Source organism: Dendrobates tinctorius, unplaced genomic scaffold (genome assembly GCF_039654945.1).
Source record: "Dendrobates tinctorius isolate UK_male_01 unplaced genomic scaffold, ASM3965494v1 ptg000194l, whole genome shotgun sequence".
In the NCBI taxonomy this organism is placed as follows: Eukaryota; Metazoa; Chordata; class Amphibia; order Anura; family Dendrobatidae; genus Dendrobates; species Dendrobates tinctorius.
Window position 1 is genome coordinate 685,046 of NW_027361861.1, and position 20,548 is coordinate 705,593.

Below are 20,548 nucleotides of genomic sequence, written 5' to 3' on the forward strand. Positions count from 1 at the left end.
TACTAGATGGTGTCCACTTTAATTTGCATTAAAGCACATATATATTTGTCTTCAACAGCCTATTGAAAAGACAAATATGTAAATGTTTTCCAGAACATAGCCAATGGATCCAGAGGAAAAAAAGCCCCAAAAACAAACATATTTTGAAAAATTAAACAGCAGTATCCTAAAGTCTACATAATTGCACTGGTGTCTAGAAACTATAACATGAACTTAAACAATAATGCAAGTTATTCCTCCCGTATATAGGAGTATGATAAATATTCGGATGCAGCACTGAATATGCTAATGCCTTTCAGAAAGGATCCATAGTCCGAGGTCCAGAAGCAAAAGGATTTCAGTGGTGACAAATACGTAATTTCATCTGTCGAAATAGAGAAAGTCATTGTGTGCTTCATATTAGTGGCGTGAAAAAAGAGGGAGAAAGTAGGCGTGCAGAGCACAATCACAGCATTATACTGTATGTGCAAACCAACAGAAAATGAAGCTAGAAATTGTGAAATGACAAAGAAGGAAGCACATGAGGTTCATTACCACCAAAATCATCATTAGATAGTATAAGGCTGCAAGCACACAATGCGATGTAATGGCAAGGGTTTCAGTAATGTCACTTTTGTTTTATTTTTTTTTTAAACAAATAAAACCTTGACATTTTACTGTGAAACCGAACAACCCTTTTAACTTGATCTGGTTTGCAAAGTTAAACACTTGCAAGTTGTGTAATGTTACTAAAGCTCCTCTCCTAGTGTATTGTTCACTACATGTCCACTTGTAACCATTGTTTAAACAATGATTATATGTCTCCACTATTCTGTTCTCATATATCAAATTAAACACAGAGCCATCCAGTACCAGGCAGCGCTTCAATGGGACAGATAAGTCAAGATGCAAAATATGAGGTCACCGAGCGTGCCTCGGCTTGCCTTGTCCTGTACATAGCCCTGGGAGCCAAATCACCCTCTGTAATCCCTATTACAAGTCCACAAACCAAAAAGCTTTATTTATTCTATCTGTAAACAGACAGTGGCAGTACAAAAACAAAGAGCTGGCGTGAAGAATGGATTGTAAAAAACTTCTTTACAGCCGGACGATTGAAACTGGAAACACTTGAGTGTTGATACAAAATTGTGAAAATACTCAAAACAAGCCAGGGGAACATGAAAAGAATAAAGGAAGAAGAATGTTAAATATAATGTAAAAGAATTTATATTTAAATTGTCCTCTTCTTGTTGAAATAATTACTGTATGTAAAAACACCCAAAATATTATTTATTAGAACACCAAAGCATTTCATTGGGCATTCATGTGTGCGCAGGTCATTAATCTATACCATTAATAAAAAAATGCTTTTTTCTGTTGCAGAGAAACCCACTTTAAAAGTGAAATGCAAAAGAGGTTAGAAATGCCTCGTCCTTGGCTCCCAGCTCCACTCGCAGCGTAACTTCGCCCACCGCTAGTTTTGCAGCTGTGATAACTGTCAATCATGTACGGCAGGGCGGAGTTTGGCTGAGAAGGAAGTGGAAGTGCTTGATCCCACCCAGAACATTTGCATATCCTTGCTAATGTAGATTTCACTACAACAGAGCAGCGTTTTTGGTTAACTCATTAATAAGAAAAATTTACTAAGGAAAGTATGAAGCCGGCTCAAGAGCTGAGCATGTGTCAAACAAGACAGATTTGCTTAAAAAAAATTAAAATTGAAAATTTGGAATTTTGTATCCAAAAAAGTCTGATCTTTCAAAATATAAAATTATTGATAACATACATTAAATCCCAAAAATAAAGAAAATATTGAACACCAGAATTTTAAATTTTTCTCGTTGCACTTTCCCCATTAAAGAATGCAATAAAAGCAGTCAAAATGCCATATTAACCCAAAATTGGTAACAATAAAAACAACAGATCTGAGCTAAAAAAAACAAGCTCTTACAGCTTAATGGAGGGGGTAAAGTGTATCTTTTAAGAATGTAATCAGTAAGTATTATTGTATGACACATTGTAAACATTCAGGTTACAGATGTATTTCTACCTTTTAGTGTATTTTGTTACATATTTTCAGTAACTTGGAAAACATTCAGAAACTTCCGATAACAACAATATCATAAGACTGCTAGTCATGCAATTACCGAATACAATCGTTCCTTAAATGTGTGAACGCAGCCTTTAAATGTGTACTACTCACTATTCCATTACCAATTACAGCAATTAAACAAACCAATGACTTACCACTTCCTGAGATGCATATTTTGGATCTTCTGGATCAACTGACCAGTAACAGTAATCAAAGCCAAACTCAAGTAGTCGCTCTCTGGTGTCCCCACAAGTTTCTGGTTTATAGTCCAACTGAGAAGGAAAACCCAATAATTAGGTCAATAAAATGCATTTTGGCTATCCTTTCTGGTTTTCGAAGCAGTTCAGTCTTGAGAAAGCACTCTAAATAGAAAATAAAGTATGTAACCAAAAGATATGAGAATTTTTAGGCCTTTAGGGGCTTGTAGAATGATTCCACTCACTGATACAATGCACTGATCGTAAAGGAAACCACGGGCAGCATGTTCAGTATCAAGACACTAGTTGCATCATTTCAGCCAGGAATCAGACTTCAGTAGGAAGGGACCTCCTGGGTGTGCAACCCTGTGCTCAATAGGATTAACTAAACAATCTCAGATGTCTGTCGAGCCTCTGTTTAAAGACTTTTAGAATGTTTTACTCTGAAATGCCACCGCTCCTCGCCCACTCCCCTTGAGAGACAGGTCTATCCCTATATACACTCACATATGTGGGAAGAGACCTGTCACTCAAGTGAAGCAGGGTGGGGGAAATCCACAGGGAACGGGACTTTGGATTAGTCTCTTTTGCGGAATAGTCCCTGGCTGTCATTTAAATGTATGTTTTACCCTGATGTACAATAAAAAATATTCTGCTACAATGTTAGCCAGAAAAATCAATGTAATGTAAAAATCCGCGCGGAAAGTCCGTAGCACAATCTGCAACGTGTACACTTACCCTTAGGCTGTGTGCACACGCTGCAGATTAGGTGCGGATTCATCCGCGCGGATTTTGTAAAATCCGCAGGTGAAACCGCAGGTCAAAATACCTGCGGTTTTACCTGCAGGATTGCTCTGCGGTTTTGCCCTGCGGTTTTTCATCTCCTCAATGGAGCAGATGGCAAACCGCAGCAGAATCCGCAGAAAGAATTGACATGTCAATTCTTTCTGCGGATTGAAAACCACAGATAATCCGCACGGAAAATTCCGCTCCGTCTGCATTGCGGTTTTTGATTCCCATAGGGAATCATGGTACTGTACACCGCAGCAAAATCCGCAGCGTGTGCACACAGCCTTAGAATTTATAGGGTCATGCTTCTTTGGGAAAGAGGAATGGAAACATGTAGGTGTTTTCAGTAGTAAAAAAAGAGAACAGCAGAAGACTGAGCTCTAAACTATACTCTAAAATAAGTATTTTGAAAGAGCAGACACATCACTAATTTTTATGACGCTCACATCAATGTTGTTGCATCAATAATTTTTGCATATATTTAAAGATAAGATTCAGAAGATGAGCTGTTGCCATATTTTTTATATGTACCTGGATGTAATAGTGGCTGCAGAGTGGAATAAAACATTTTTTTGTAAAGTTTGCCTCTCTGTTGCGGAGAGATAATTGGCACCTAATGAGTTAACTCAACTGGGTGTTATCAGACAGCAACTAAGACAGGAAAAAGAAGTACACCCTATGGTGAAAAGTATCTAATAAAACCTACTTTTTAACTAAAGTTAACTCATTAGGTGCCAAATACTTTGTCAATATCTCTGCAACGGCGAGGCGAAATTAAAAGGGGAAAAAAATTAGGTGAAAGGTTGTGATTAGAATACTTGACTTTAGGAAGCCACAATATTACAGATCTAAGGTCTTGATATGACCCCACGGCATGTGTTCTTAAAAAAAAAAAAAAAAAATGCAGGAAAATTTCCATGTTTTAAGTCTCCAATTTAAGGTGGAAATTTGCAATGTAGACCTGCAGCCTCACCAATACTTGCTGGGTGCTTGCAGACTTTAATCTAAACCAGATGTTTCCATTACATAACCTCTTTGCTCGCTTTATTACCGTCATATGAGAAAAACGGACAGTTTTGCGCTTAGCTTTCAAGAAGTGCTCTCCTATAGTTGTGGTTTAGTACCATAGTCCCTCGTATAATTTGATCTCATGAACACCGTCACCAGTCTGCCGCGACACTAAAATATAAAAGCTATTGCAGCTGGATTAAACTAGACCAATGGTACTTTGGCAGGTTTTGCTGAAGGGTGCCTTCACATTTAGGTTTACACTGTTTGCGTCAGGTGCAGGAAAAGTACCCATAGCATGAGTAAAACTTCCAAAGCGACCCCCATTCACCCTAAAGGAGCCAAAACAGGCCCTTTCTGTCTTTCGTGTGTCTGGAATACTTCAATGCTCTGCTGCAATCCATATGTTTTGTTTTTTTTACTTGGCAGTCTATGGTTGATGGATGCCACAGTCTTTAACGAGCTGTATTACGGTGCAATGTCAATATGTGTATTATCTAAGTTATTGATAAACAATTCTATAATAACAGACATTTTACCATTAAATGTACACGTGATGTCAAAGTCTCCTGGTCTGACCCCTATCACTGGTTTGGAAACTCTGACTCAGGCTGGTTTCCCACATATGAAATATATATCTCATGGGAATCAGAAATAGGGCGAACATATAAATCCCTTAAAACGAATTATTTATTTTATACATTAAAAAACACCTATCCCAGTGAAAAATGGCCAATGCCAAAAATAAACCAGACCTACGCTGGGATGCTACATAGCCCTACTCTAAGGCTCACTGATACCTTCCTAGCCGTGGAGGTTGGCACCCTAAAAACGAGAATTGGCACCCCCACTCAACGTGGACTATCCCTCACTCCCCTACCAGTCCCTATTCAGACAGGAGGGAAAACAATAATCTGATAGTGCAGAGATGAAACTTCAGAATGCCCTAAGCTCAAGCAAAACCTCAAAACAATTGATGTTGTCCTAATATACCCCTATGTGAGGGTTCTATTAACCAATAAATTGTTTGTCATATGTAAGTATGCCCATCTGATATTAAAGCAATGAACATTAAAGTTGCCTTAGGCTCAAGTAGGACCCCAGGATAATATAAATGATAAAAAATCTAATACCTCCACATCATGATCATATGTGACAAACTGATATGTCCAACAGACAGATAATACAAACTAACCCCTCTCAAGGGTATACTCTGAATCATAATATAATAAACAAAGTCACTTATCATGTGTAGGTCAACCCCGACGCGTTTCCCCGCCTGTAGCGGTTCATCAGGAGGATCAATCAATAAACGTCATATCGATATATGATACCCAGATGATGCATGATGGCACCGGTGGTCAGGAATGAGTGGATTTAAATAACCCCCATGATGCAAAGCCACCAATCAGCCCCAACCATTATCAGGTGGGTAAATCACATATGAGAAGGTAGTGATAGCCCCAATACATCCACATAATACCGTAGATAGTAACCGCCCTCAGCGTCAGCAGCTCACGTCATCACAACCGCCTACGATACATAGCGGGTGGATAGAGGCCCCACGTGCGCTCACGGATGGCGCCAGCGTCCCACGTCATCAAATAACGCCTCAGATACATAACGGATAGATGAAGACCCGGTGTGCGCTCCACACTGGAGCGCATCCAAAATGGCGCCAGGACTTCCGGTTTGGGCGCATCCAAAATGGCGCCGAGACTTCCGGTTTGGGCGCATCCAAAATGGCGCCGTGACTTCCGGTTTGGGCGCATCCAAAATGGCACCGGGACTTCCGGTTTCGGCAGACTTAATTAGGCTCCAATACCAGCATTCATTTAACCCTCAAACAGAGGGAGGAGCAAAGGGTACATGCACCACACGGCGGGGCACCCCGAAAAAGACGCCGGGCCCCCCGGCCCGAGTCCAAATGCTCCCGCCTCCGTGGCTACCATAGGAAGATAAGACGCTGAACAGAGCAACTGATAAGATATTCAAAAGTGTAGAGTTTATGATTATATCACTCATATATACCAGAATACTTATTAGGAAGACAATATTGGGGATGAAAAATTCTATATAAGGATGAACATCAGAAACAAATATAATAGATATATACCGCTTTTCAATGCAGTGTATGCCTAAAAAGGCATCCTCAGATATACCCTTCAAATAAAAAACCCCCATTAATCCAGAATACACATATATATATATATATATATATTAGAGAACAGTCGCCATATCAGGCATACTTTTAATCCATTATATGAAGCAGGTATATGACATGCACTCATTCATCCCGTCTGGGAAGAGGAACTGTAACCTGAAAATCCACTCACATTCTCTTCTCAGGATTATATTATCTAGGTTACCTCCCCTCACTTTCGGCTTTATTAGTTCAATCATAGTGAAGGAGATGTCGCTCACACAGCCTTGGTGTACTGCATTCATGTGTCTTGAGACCGGGGTATCTCTCTTATTTTTGATATCCCCCAAATGCTCCCCCACCCTAACCCTGAATTCCCTAGTGGTCTTACCCACATAGTCCCTGGGACATGTGCATGTGGCTTTATAGACCAGACCTGTAGATCTACAATTGCCAAAATCTCTAATGTAGAAGGTTCTCCCATTATGTGAACTTGTAAAAGTTTTACATTGCGACATATATTTACACCTGGAGCAATTACCGCATTTTAAAAAACCAAGGGGTCTCCTATCCAACCATGTAACCACCCCCTTTGGCCTTTGATAGAAACTATGGACAAGCCTATCTCCAACAGACCTCCCCTTCCTATATGTAACACTTGGTTTCTGTGTTACAAGACCTCTCAAGTTGGGGTCAGCTAGCAAGATACCCCAATGTTTTTTAAGGACATGATATACTTTATCCGCCTGAGCATCATAAGTTCCAATAAGCCTTACAATATTTTCATTTGTATCATTCCTGGGTCCTTTTTTCTGAAGCAAAGAATGTCTATCACTTAGTAACGCCTCGTGTTGTGGTCTATCCAATACCTGTGGGGGGTACCCTTTCATCTTAAACCTATTATACAGGTCCTTGGATTGTCTTCTATAAGAATTTAAATCAGAGCAGTTCCTTTGAATCCTCAGGAACTGCCCCTTAGGGATCCCCTTCTTCAATGGCTCTGGGTGATGGCTTGTCCATCTCAAGAGATTATTAGTAGCGGTTGGCTTCCTATATGTGCAAGTGCTGATACCTCCATCAGCCATTTTAGTAATCGTCAAGTCAAGGAAATTAATGCTGTGCATATGACATTCATATGTAAATTTAAGTCCCACTGTGTTAACGTTAATAAGCTCGATAAAGCGGTTAAATTCAGCCTCTGGGCCAGACCAAAATATCAATATATCATCAATATATCTGGCCCAGAGGCTGAGGAATGGAATCCACCACTCATCCTCATCTCCAAATATGACAGTCTCCTCCCACCAGCCCAGGAAGATATTTGCATAACTGGGGGCACAGGGGCTCCCCATTGCAGTCCCCCTGAGCTGGTGGAAGTACCTGGAGTCAAAAAGAAAATAATTCCTAGTGAGGACAAATTTCAGCAAATCCTTAATAAATAGGTTGTGTGCCCGACATTCTACTGCTCTAGTTCGCAGAAAATGAGTAACTGCTTCAAGTCCCCATCTATGTGGGATACAACTGTATAATGCCTCCACATCAATGGATGCTAGCATGGTATTTTCTTCAAGCGTAACCCCTTCAAGTAAATTTAGTAGGTGCGATGTGTCACGTACATATGAGGGAAGTGCTGCCACAAATGGCCTTAGAATCCTATCCAAATAAACACCACTGTTCTGGGTCAAAGAGTCTATGCCTGAGACAATAGGTCGACCCTTTAATGGATCCAGCCCTTTGTGCACTTTTGGTAATGCATAAAACGTTGCAATCACAGGCGACTTAGGTAACAAAAACTGAAACTCTTTATGCGATATTAGCTTATTAAGCCTTGTCTCATCCAAGATTATCAATAATTCTTTCTTATATTCCTCAGTCGGGTCGCCATGCAACACCTCATATGTATCATTGAGATTTAACAAAGAGTAGCACATCGCACGATACTTGTCGTGATCCAACACCAACAGATTTCCACCTTTATCAGAGGCCTTAATTATTATATTAGCGTTCTTTTCCAACCCTTCAAGGGCTATATTCTCAACATGTGAAAGATTAAAAATACCATCACGATTGACACAAGGAATTTTCCGTAGATCATCCTCCACCATCTTAATAAATATATCAATACTTGTTACCTCCTTATTGGGTGGCATTCTGGTACTCTTATTTTTCAAGGTGGTGAACGGACCAACCCCCCGCTGCTGTTCATTCTCCCTCAGGAGGCTGGTCAGGGCATCAAGACCCTCCATGTCCTCTTCTGATAAACCAAGCCTGAGGCACTGTTCACGATCATGCTGCTTGAAGAAGAGTTTCCACTTAAGGTTACGACCAAATAAATTAAGATCCTTAACCCAACTGAAGCAGTTATATTTGTTTGTCGGCACAAAATTGAGACCTTTCTGCAAAACAAGACATTCATCCCCAGACAAATTGTGTGATGACAGATTTATGATCTGACCCTGATCAATTATGGTCTTTTCCTCAGATCGTAGCCCACTGCAGGGCCTCTGTCCAAAAAAGATTGTGATACAGATGAGGAAGGACCTAAGGGCAGATACTGTGCTCCCCTTCCCCTTTGCCTGTATTGATTTTTTGGTGGGCGCCATCTTGATCTACTCTGCCCTCCTCTTCCCCTAAAACCACCAAAATTCTCTGTGCATTCGGTGTCAGATGTATCAATATCTGATGAGGATACCTCTATTGAGTTACTAATCTGATACTCATATGCCCTGTTGTCTTTAAATTCAGCAAGATCACGTATAAACTGCGAGTGTTTTCGATCTTTAAGATTGGTTTGAAACTTCTCAACTGATGTCTTGAGAATCTCTTCCCTTCGTACAAAATCAGTCAGATCTCAACTTTTGGACTCTTTCAATAAGGTTATTCAATGTTTTTGTAGATTCCTCGAACAGTTTTTTCTCCTCAATGAGAAGCTGCATGAACCGGATTGATGAGTCAACAGATTCCTTAGTCCAGGCCGCCAGTAAATGAGGACTAGTGGTTCGGGGTGAGGGCTGTATGTTAATACGAAGGCCCTTAGGGACAATCTTATTTTTAATATAGCTCTCTAGGCCCCTAATCTCCCACCAAGATTTAATATTTTCTTTATATGCATAATAAAGTTCTTTAAAAAGGGTTCTCAGAGGAGGATTGTCTGAATTTTCTGGGGATGAACTAATGGAAAAAACCTGATTGGCATCCTGTGCCCATAAGTGGTTTCCCACATCCATGAAACGTAGACCATGCTTCCACTAGTCAGAACTGAGGGAAGTGAAGTAATTTATAAGCTTACATAAAGTGATCTACGACAATGTTTACTACTGAAGATGGTAGACAGTCATTGCAGTGAATGAAAAAAAAAACAAAATTCTGATCAGATTTCATGTCAGGGTGAACTCCAACTCCAGAACTTCTGCATGCCAGCTAGAGGGCATGGACCTATTTTCTACTTGAACAATGGAAGATCAAATTTACTGAGGTCATGTGTTGGACTTTCTGGAATCTTTCAAAATGGACAACAGGCCACATGATGCTCGTGTTATTGTGAGCAGCCTATATGGGGCCTAAAAGGGCTACCATGGCCTACAATGTCTACGAACTTGTGTGATATTCCTTCACAAAGGACTCTTCGTTGCATTGCCCACGTGGCTCCAAAACCAATCTTAGGCTATCACTTTGTCGAAGACAAAAGCTGGATTCATCACCGAAGAGGCTAGACTTTCATTCCAGCCTCCATTGGCATCTTGCTCAACATCATGATAGCCTTCTGATGGTTTGTGTACACAGATTGACCCCTTAGGCTTGGTATTTGATGTCCAATATCACCAAAGCACCAATTGTGGAACCAGTGGTTCAGACATTCCTCCAAAGTGTCCCAGAACGCCAAGCCGCATGTTGCGCGCATTACTGTGACCAATGTGTGTGGCCTATGCGTGCCTCAATCACTGTTTCTATTTAACAATATAAATGCCCTTGTCAATCAACAACATTTAAATGGCAAGATCACAGGAGAGCGATATTCCTTCTTTCTGATGTTGCTGTCACTCGGCACTTCCACATCTATTATCATTGCTGTCTTCAGATCCTTGTCTGCTATCACAATGTCTGGTTGGTTAGCCAACATCTGCTTATCCGTCTGAATCTTGAAGTTCCACAGGATTTTAGCCCTTTCATTCTCCATCACTTTCTCTGGGGTTTCCCACCTGGACTTAGGGGGACTTAGCCCATATGCTGTGCAGATGTTTCTGTATACAATTCCGGCTACCTGGTTGTAGCGTTCGAGAAACGCTGTTCCTGCTTGCATTTTGCATCCTGCCACTATGTGTTGGACTGTTTCTGAGTTTTCTTTGCATAGTCTGCACCTTAGGTCTTGTCTTTGTGTGGTAGATTCCTGCTTCTATGGATCTGGTACTTAGTGCTTGCTCTTGTGCCGCTATGATGAGTGCCTCTGTGCTGTTTCGGAGTCCAGCTTTCTCCAGCCATTGGTAGGATTTCTCCATGTCAGCCACCTCCATTATCTGTTGATGGTACATCCCATGCTTGTCTTGCCATGGCGCTTTATGTTCCTGTTCTTCCTTCCAGATCTGCTCTTGTTGCTGCCTTAGGCATTCTCTCAGCATCTCATCTTTTGGTGCCATTTTCCTGATGCATTCCCGGATACTCCTTGCTTCATCCATGGTGATGGCTTGGATGCTTATCAAGCCTCAAACTAAAGGGGGTTTTACACATAGCGATATCGCTATAACGTCAACGATTTCGTGACGTTATAGCGATATCGCTAGCGATATCGCTATGTGTGATACTTACCTCTGACCGGCTCCCCCGCTGGTTATCGCTGATCGCGCGAGAATGTCCCGCTCCATTTCACACACAGTGATCCTGACATCCTCCCGCCCACCTCCACGCGTCACTCGTCGTCACAGCAGGAAGCCCCAGCAGGAAGCTGACGACGAGCGACGCGTGGAGGCGGGCGGGAGGACTTCAGGATCACTGTGTGTGAAAGGTAAGTATCGTCCGCTGTATCGCTGCTGCATCGCTGTGAGATCTTCCTGTGTGGAAGCTCACTAGCGATCATTTAGCGATGCACCAGCGATCCTGACCGGGTCGGATCGCTGGTCGGATCGGTGGTGCATCGCTAAATGTAAAAGGGCCTTTAGGGTGGAGACCGCCATGCATTGTGAGGAGCATTAGTGTCTTCACATCTGCAGCTTCCACAATGCCATCAGGGTGTCTGATAACTGGCAGGGCATATGTATTGATGGCGCAGATTTTATTCTGGAGCTGGCTCTTCAGGACCAGTCTTAAGGTACTGTCACACTTAGCAATGCACCAGCGATCCCAACCAGCAATATGACGCGGTCAGGATCGCTGGTGCATCGCTAAGTGGTTGCTAGTGAGCTGCCACACAGGCAGATCTCACCAGCGACATAGCAGGGGTCGGGGGTCGCTACTTACCTGTCAAAAGAGGCGATCCTGACGTCCTCCCGCCCGTATCCACGCGTTGCTCCTCAGCGCCGCAGGAAGCTGACGACGAGAAACGGCCCAGGACATTCTCGCGCGATCAGCGATAACCAGTGGGGAGCCGGTCGGAGGTAAGTATCACACATAGCGATATCGCTAGCAATATCGCTGCTACGTCACAAAAACCAGTGACGTTACCGCGATATTGCTAGCGATATCGCTTAGTGTGACAGGCCCTTTACCCTTTGATGGTATTTGGATGTTGCAGCTTTCCTTGCCTCCTCACCATGGTTACCGTATCCCTGTGGGATGCCAAGGTACTTGTAGAATGTCTGTACATCTGCTATATGCCCTGCTGGTAATTCCACTCCATCAGTCTTGACTATCTTGCCTCTCTTTCCAACCGGCCGCACTTCTTCAGTCCGAAGGACATCCCGATGTCTTCACTGTAGATCCTTGTCAGGTAGATCAATGAATTCATGTCTTGTTCTTTTTTCACATACAGCTTGATGTCATCCATGTAGAGGAGGTGGCTGATGGTGCTTCGACTCTTGAGCTTGTATCCATAGCCAGACTCTGTAATTATCTAACTGAGGGGGTGCAAGCCTATGCAGAACAGCAATGGGGACAGTGGTATATGCCGCATTTGATGGTCACTTGTACTAGTGGACTTGAGTTCACTTTCAATGTTGTTCTCCATTGCCCCATTGAGTTTCTGAGGAAGGTTCTTTTTTTTTTTTTAATCAGATAAATTTTTATTTATGATAACAATTACATCATATACATGACATCAAGCAATTGTTCACATATAACCATGTTTTTATAAACAAAAACAAAAACAAAACTCCTCCCTCCCTTTTCCCCCCCTATCCCCCCTCCGAGATCCCTTCATTGCCTTCCCCGTTCCTCGTCCAGTACTCTTTCCAACATCCATATATAGTTATGTAATGTGAATATCTTCCATATCCCAATACGTCCCTCCCACCCCTCTAACTCCATTCTACCCATGGCTGCCATATCTTGTGAAACACCTCAAGTTTATTTCTCTTAGTGTAAATACTTTTTTCCAATGAAATTATATGCTCCGCCTGCGCAAGAAAGTCCCGTCTAGTCGGAGGCTCCTCTCTGATCCAAAACCGGGCAATCAATTTCCTTGCTATGAACAACAGTCTAGCAATCGCCAGTTTGACCATAGCCGCCGCTGCCAATTCTTCCACAAAGCCTAAAATACAGATCAAAGGGTCCCTGGGGATTACACATTTATATATCCATTCGATCCGATTCAGTACAACTGTCCAGTATGTAGACAATCTAGGGCAACACCACAACATGTGCATCATATCTGCCCGTTCCTGCGAACACCGTGGACAATCGGAATCAGACCTCAAACCCATCTTGAACAATCTATCAGGAGTTCTGTAAGCTCTATGAATTACGTACAGCTGAGACATCCTCCCAGGTTCGCTCATAGAAATCTTAGGCACATATTCTAAAATAGATTCCCATCTATCATCACTTATTTCTCCCAATTCAGCCTCCCATTTCACTCTAGCCTTGATGGGATGACTGACTAGAAATGTAAATAATAAATCTCTATACACTTCTGAGATTGCCCCCTTCGTCTCGCTGTTCCCCAAAATGGAGGCCAGCGTGACATCAATCTGGACCTCAACAGGCCTCCTCCGACATTGCGACCGATACGCATGCTGAATTCTTTTATAATGATACATATTTGAGTGTGGAAGCTGGAACTCTGATTGTAGCTCCATGAATGATTTAAGTCTCCCCTGACCCACAAGCTGACCCATCCGTCTGATTCCTGCCTCTCTCCAAAGCCCAAATCCCTCCATTCGCTGGAATTCTTGTAAATTTATGTTATCCCACACTGGAGAGTATTTAGTAAGGCCCGTGACACCCCTAATCTGTTTAACTTTCTCCCATACCTTATGAATAAGGAGAACCGTAGGAAACCTAGAGCCAAATTTTAAAACCTGCCCCCCTTCCAGGCTCTCTCCCAAAGGCCATTTCCCAAACAGCTTTCTCAAACTACTGGGCGATTGTTCCTGTCCCGTCTCCTCCCCCCATCCTCCCATATGTTGACATTGTGCTGCTAAAAAATATACCCAGGGATTAGGAAGTGCCACCCCCCCGTCCTCTTTCGGCCTCTGCAACGTTTCTTGTTTAAACCGTGGGCTTTCCCCCCCCCCATATTAGGTCGCCGAACAGCGATTTAATTTTACAGAACCTACTCTGTGGGATCCAGACTGGAGAATTATGCAGTACATACAGCAGCTGCGGCATCACAATCATTTTTAAAAGATTTACCCTTCCAATCACCGAAAGATGTAATTTATTCCACGCCGAAATCTTGGAACAAACTTTTTGTAGCAGAGGGCTTAAATTAAGTTCTTCAAAACTACTCAAAGGGAGGGCGATCTGTATCCCCAGATATTTAAATCTCGAAACTACTCTCAATTTCGGTGATATTCCAACCTCCCCAATATCTCCATCTACTGTATCAATGGGCATGATGCACGATTTATCCCAGTTAATTTTGAGTCCAGAAAATTCTCCGAATTCCTCAATTAATACCATCGCATTATCCAAGTTCTCCCCCGAGTCCCCCAGGTATAGCAGAATATCATCAGCGTACAGAGACACCTTCTCCTCCTTCCATAAACAAATCCCTTTATCTCCTGTGTATCCCTTATTTTAATAGCTAGGGGTTCCACGGCGAGGGCAAACAGCAACGGAGATAATGGGCATCCCTGTCTCGTACCCCTATGTAGTGAGAAACTATCAGATAATTTATTGTTTACTCTGATTTTTGCTGTCGGAGAGGAATACAGCAACCCCACCCAAGACATAAACCTAGGCCCGAACCCAAAGCCCAACAGGACCGACCACAAGTACTTCCATTCTACACAGTCAAAAGCCTTATGGGCATCCAAAGACACTACCACTCTTTTTCCAGCATTATCGGCCGGAATTTGCATATTTAAATATAATCTTCTTAGATTGATTGCTGTAGATTTATTGGGCATAAAACCCGATTGATCTGGGTGAATTATTTTAGCCACCACACGGGTCAACCTGTTGGCCAAGGCCTTTGCCAATATCTTAATATCTGTCGAAAGAAGTGAAATCGGTCTGTAGGACTCCGGATCCAAAGGGTCTCTATCGGCTTTAGGAATGACCACAACAATGGCCTCTCTCATAGAAGTAGGCAGCTGTCCCCTCTCCAACGACTCATCAAATACCTTCACCAATTTAGTTATTACTTCTTCATTTAGTATTTTATAGACCTCCGTTGGAATACCATCTGCCCCCGGGGCCTTATTACCCGCCATGTCCGCCAATGCCACCCTCAACTCCGCTGCCGTAAGCGGCCTATCCATCCACTCTCTATCTTCATCCCCCAATCTAGGAAGCTCAATCGTCCCCAAATAACTGTCCATCTCCTCTTGACCTTTATGTGTCTGTGAGGAGTATAACTCACTGTAAAACTGTACTTCCAAAATTTGATCCCCCTGTGAAACCACGGTACCTTCCTTATTTTTAATTGCATATACATGGGAAGATTCCCGTTGTGCCGACGCCACCACTGAGAGCAGATGCCCCACTTTTTCACGATCCGCGTAGAATGCCTCATTCTGAAACGCCCGCCGTCTCTCCGCCTTACGGATATGAAGTTTATTAACTTCCAATTGGGCCACTTTCATGCGGGTCTACGTATCTGTATTACACTGCGCACCCAATGCCTCCTCCGCTGCCCTTAGTTCCTCCATCACTGCTTTGTCTTGATTTTGAGACTTAGTCTTATATCGAGATACTTCTCTGAATAAAATCCCTCTCAAAAAGGTCTTCATAGTATCCCAGACTATATGGCCCTCAGCACTGCCTTCATTTATCCTAAAAAATTCTCCCAATTCTTCTCCCACCTTTCCCATATCCAGCAACCGTAACCAAAAGGGGTGAATTTTCCATCCCATTCCTGTCAACCTCCCTTGCCCTCCCAATTGTAGAGACACCTCCAGTGGACAATGATCCGATAGGACCCTGGGCAGATATTCCACTTCCTGTACCAAGTCATCCATTCCCTCATTTCCTAAAGCCACATCAATACGAGATAAAGATCCGTATGTCGCCGAATAACATGAATAAGTATATTTCTCCATATTCCGAACTCTCCACAAATCTATCCAACCAATCTCCCTCATGTAGTTTCCAAAAGGTGTCACCTTCCCCCCCTTCCCACCCCCCGTATGTTTACCTTTATCCCAATGATCATTTGCAATATTATTTACATCACCGATTACAAGCAGCGGGACTCCCATCCATTTCCCAGATAAGTCCAGAATTTCCTGTATCTTTTTTCTAGAGAATGGTGGAGGGATATACAAGGACACAATACATAATAATCTATTCAAAATTCTGCATACAATAAACACGTATTGCCCGTCCCTATCTATTATAGCCTCCACTTCTTCGTATGGAGTAGAATTGTGGATTAACACCGACACTCCCCTTGCATAGGCCGAATACGTCGAGTGATAAGCCTTCCTCACCCATCTTTTTTGTAGCATTGCGACTTTATCCTCTACCAGGTGTGTCTCTTGGAGGCAAATCTCTGAGGGCCTCAGCTTCAGCAGATATTGTAAAATTGCAATCCGTTTTGAAGCGTTAGCGAGACCCCTAACGTTCCAGCTTAGAATCTTAATTCTATCCCCCATAATATGTTGCAATCCCAAACATTAGACACGTTATAGGTAGAATCTCGATCCTCCCCCCCATCCCTCCCCCCCACCTCCCCACCTCTACCCCCTTTCTCAACTTCCCAACTGGAATAAACTCCCCCCCCTCCCCCTCCCAAAAAATTAGTTGTCTCCCACAGCCTTTAAGCTGATAAGAATTCTCTCTCCCTCTCTATTTGAGAACCAGTAGGGCGTTTTAACAGCCTAACGATACAAGCTCTGTATTCCAACTACCCTCCCGTCCACATTAATCCAACTGCAATAAGCGTTGCGCCGCCGAACACAACCTTCTTAAACCAACATGGCATTGCTTCATCTCAAAGATGACCATTAACTTAGTAATTTCAAACTAAATCGCAGTTAGTCACTGTTTCAACATCACTCAGAGTATGCTTCAACGGGTCCGTCCCGCTCTGATATTTTGTATATTAGAGTCAAGCCAGAGTGTCGCCTCCTCTGGGTTCTGAAACAAGTGCACCCGGTCCAAAGCTGCGACTCTCAGTTTAGCTGGGTAGATCATCAAGTAGCGCACATCTATGTCTCATAGTCTTCTTTTAACTTCTCCAAACGTCATCCGGAGCTTCTGGACTGCTGCAGAATAATCTGGGTAAATGGAGATGCGATTGCCATCTATGGTAAGTTCCGCATGGGTCCTGGCTTTCCTCAGCAGAGTGTCTCTGTCTCTATAATTCAAAACTTTAGCCAAAATGACTCTTGGAGCTGATCCTGGGGGCAGGGGTCTGGTGGGCACCCGATGCGCTCTTTCAACAGAAAACATTTTGGTAAGGCTATCCCCTCCCACAGTATTCTTCAACCATGACTCAATGTACTCAGTGGGATTATTGCCCTCTGCTTTTTCTGGCACCCCCACAATCCTCAAGTTACTCCTGCGGGAGCGGTTCTCCAAATCATCAGTTTTAAATTCCAGCTCAGCTATACGTTGCATATACTTCTTTTCCCTTTTCAACAGTTCATTAACCTGGTCCTCCGCACTTCCCACACGTTCTTCCACCACCTCCACTCTCTGTTCAACTTTGCGCACTGCAGCGTTAATCGCAGCCATCTCCCCCTTTAAATCATCCACACGACTATTCAGAGCTGCAAGGGCAGTTTTGTTGTACATTACCACAGAGAATATGTCCTTGAGCGTCGGCTCTGCTACATCCAGTGTGTCCGGCTGCTCAAGCTGGCCAGTACATGCAGCCACCTCAGGGAATCTCCATTCCTCCCCACCACTCTGTGGCTGGCCCCCTCCTTCCTGCTGTGTCCCAGGGACATGTTCTGGGTTAGGTCTCTCCCCTTCAGCCTCTGACCGCTCATTAGCAGCCTCCTCTGACCTTGCAAAGCGTTCCAGCCGAGCGATCACCTCCATCTTCCTCTGATATGCCGCGCTCGCCCTTGCCGCCTCCTCTGCAGCCTCGGCGCCATCTTGGGCCTGAGCATTTCCAGACGCTGCCAGCTCCTTCTGTCTCCTGCGCGTCATCCTGCTACGGGGCTCTTCTCCACCCGACCACACTCTACTCCCTGCAACTCCCCAGGTTTCTGCACACTCCGTGGGGGAATTTCAGCGTTCGGCGGCGCTGCAAATAGCTATAATCAGGGAGATTGTGGCAGGAGAGCTCCTCTGCACGTCCTCTCACATCGTGCGCTAGGCCACGCCCCCCTGAGGAAGGTTCTTAATTTCCTGTTGGCACTGTAGAGAGCCAAGCATTCACAGATCCATGTGTGTGGCACTGAGTCATAGGCTTTCATGTAGTTAATCCAGGCTATGCTGAGATTGGTCTGTCTGTATCCTAAGCAACTGCTTTATCCACTAGGAGCTGGTGCTTAGAGCCTCTGGTGTTGGTCCCAATGCCTTTCTGAGCTGGAATCATGTACTGGTGGCCAGTGGCGGATTAAATGGACTATGGGCCCGGGGCTGTTCATAAAACCTGGGCCCCTGTACCCCCCTTGCGCTGGTGGCGGCGCTGCACTTGTCCTGGAGCACATGATGGGTAAGCACTTTAGCATGGGATAACGGGGTTGTTCCTCAAATAAATTTCTTACGTTTCTAAAATATTTTGGACTTTCACTCCATTTTTTTGTGTTAACATATTAGTTACACTTAGGCTGTGTGCACACGCTACGGATTAGGTGCGGATTCATCCACGCGGATTTTGTAAAATCTGCAGGTGAAACCGCAGGTCAAAATACCTGCGGTTTTACCTGCGGATGTCAAAAACCACTGCGGAACCGCAGCAAAATCTGCAGTGTGTGCACACAGCCTTACACAGGCTGCCTGCCTGCGGCTGCCTGGCTCCTGTGTGGGTGAGTGTGACTTAAGTTGTGAGTGACACTGAGAGGAAGGAAGCTGCCCGCAGGGAGAGCTCAGCAGCTGACTGAGCATGGAGGCAGCCGCATAATGCATTGGAGGGAGCAGCCAGGGAGGCTGGGGAGAGGCAGAGCATGGAGGCAGCCGCATAATGCATTGGAGCCGGGAGCAGCCAGGGAGGCTGGGGAGAGGCAGAGCATGGAGGCAGCCGCATAAATTATGCGGCTGCCTCCATGCTCTGCCAGGTCTGCCTCTCCCCAGCCTCCCTGGCTGCTCCCGGCTCCAATGCATTATGCGGCTGCCTCCATGCTCTGCCTCTCTCCCCAGCCTCCCTGGCTGCTCCCTCCAATGCATTATGTGGCTGCCTCCATGCTCTGCCTCTCTCCCCAGCCTCCCTGGCTGCTCCCTCCAATGCATTATGCGGCTGCCTCCATGCTCTGCCTCTCTCCCCAGCCTCCCTGGCTGCTCCCTCCAATGCATTATGCGGCTGCCTCCATGCTCTGCCTCTCTCTCCAGCCTCCCTGGCTGCTCCCTCCAATGCATTATGCGGCTGCCTCCATGCTCTGCCTCTCCCCAGCCTCCCTGGCTGCTCCCTCCAATGCATTATGCGGCATAAATAATGCATTGGAGGGAGCAGCCAGGGAGGCTGGGGAGAGGCAGAGCATCCTCCTCCCAAATGGTGACGCCGACGGTGAATGTCAGACTGTCAGTGACCCACCTGCCCTGCGCTAGCCGCTGCCAAAATCTCCTGGGCTGAGCCTGATGTCTCTACTCTCTAGTCTCTTCTCTTCTCTCCGAGTCCTCACTGTGCACTGCCAGTCGGCCGGCCGCCGCCTCCACGCTTCTCAGTCCCGGCCGCCCACAGCACACAGAGAGAGGAGGAACTTCTGCTCCTGCCGTGCTGCGCCGCCCCCACACACGTGCCGCCTGGGACTGCCCGCCCCCCTTCCAAGTTCCTACGCCACTGGGCGGCGGCGGGCGGCGGCGGGCGGCTCACACAGTGACAGATCATATGCGATGCCGACCGACCGGATTGGCCCCTGCTCTGGGCCCCCTAAAAACCTTGGGCCTGGGGCGACCGCCCCATCCGCCCCTATTAAGATCCGCCATTGCTGGTGGCTATGATGCCTGAAAGGAGTTTCCATGTTGTTGTAAGGCAGGTTATGGAGCGGTAGTTGGATGGAACTGTTCCTTTGTGAGGATCCTTCATGATCAGCACTATTCTTCCTTGTATTAGCCAAGCTAGGTGGTGGCCTACTTCTATCAGTTGGTTCATCTGCTTTGCCATGCGTTCATGTACCGCTGTTAATTTCTTTAGCCAGTAGGTGTGGATCATGTCTGGGCCAGGTGCTGTCCAGCTCTTCATCTTCTTGACCTGCTAGTGGATGTCTGCTTCTGTAATAGTGACTGGTTCTTGCTCTAGGTGGCTGGTGTGTTTCAGTCTTAGATCTTGCAGCCACATTGCATTGCGTTTTTTCCTTCTCCCATATGTTCCTCCAGTATTGTTCTGTCTCTGTTATTGGTGGAGTTGCTGCCTTTGTGCTATTACTCTGTAGTTGAGAGTACACCTTGGATGGTTCTTTGGAGAACAGGGTATTTATCTTCTTAGCCTCAGCTTCTCTAGTGTATCTCCCTAGTCTTGTGGTGAGTGCTGTGAGCCTTTGTTTAGCAGTGTCTTGGGCTTCAGTTGGTGTCAAGCCTTTGTATTTGTCCAGTTTGGTCTTTTTCTTGATCTTTACACCTTTCTGCATTTGTTATTTGGCTGACTTCTCTTTGTGTCACCTTGATCTTTGTCTCCAGTCTTTGTCTCCAGTCAGT

The 20,548-nt window shown here is 44.7% G+C and overlaps 1 protein-coding gene across 1 annotated transcript in view; it reads right to left on the minus strand.

The window, feature by feature from the left end:
• The window catches only part of STARD9 (StAR related lipid transfer domain containing 9), a 292,466-nt gene that overhangs the window by 233,239 nt on the left and 38,679 nt on the right, over positions 1-20,548 (minus strand). Inside the window, exon 3 of the mRNA XM_073552673.1 lies at positions 2,227-2,343. Coding sequence (XP_073408774.1) covers positions 2,227-2,343 — 117 coding nt within the window. The remainder of the gene's footprint in view (positions 1-2,226; positions 2,344-20,548) is intronic.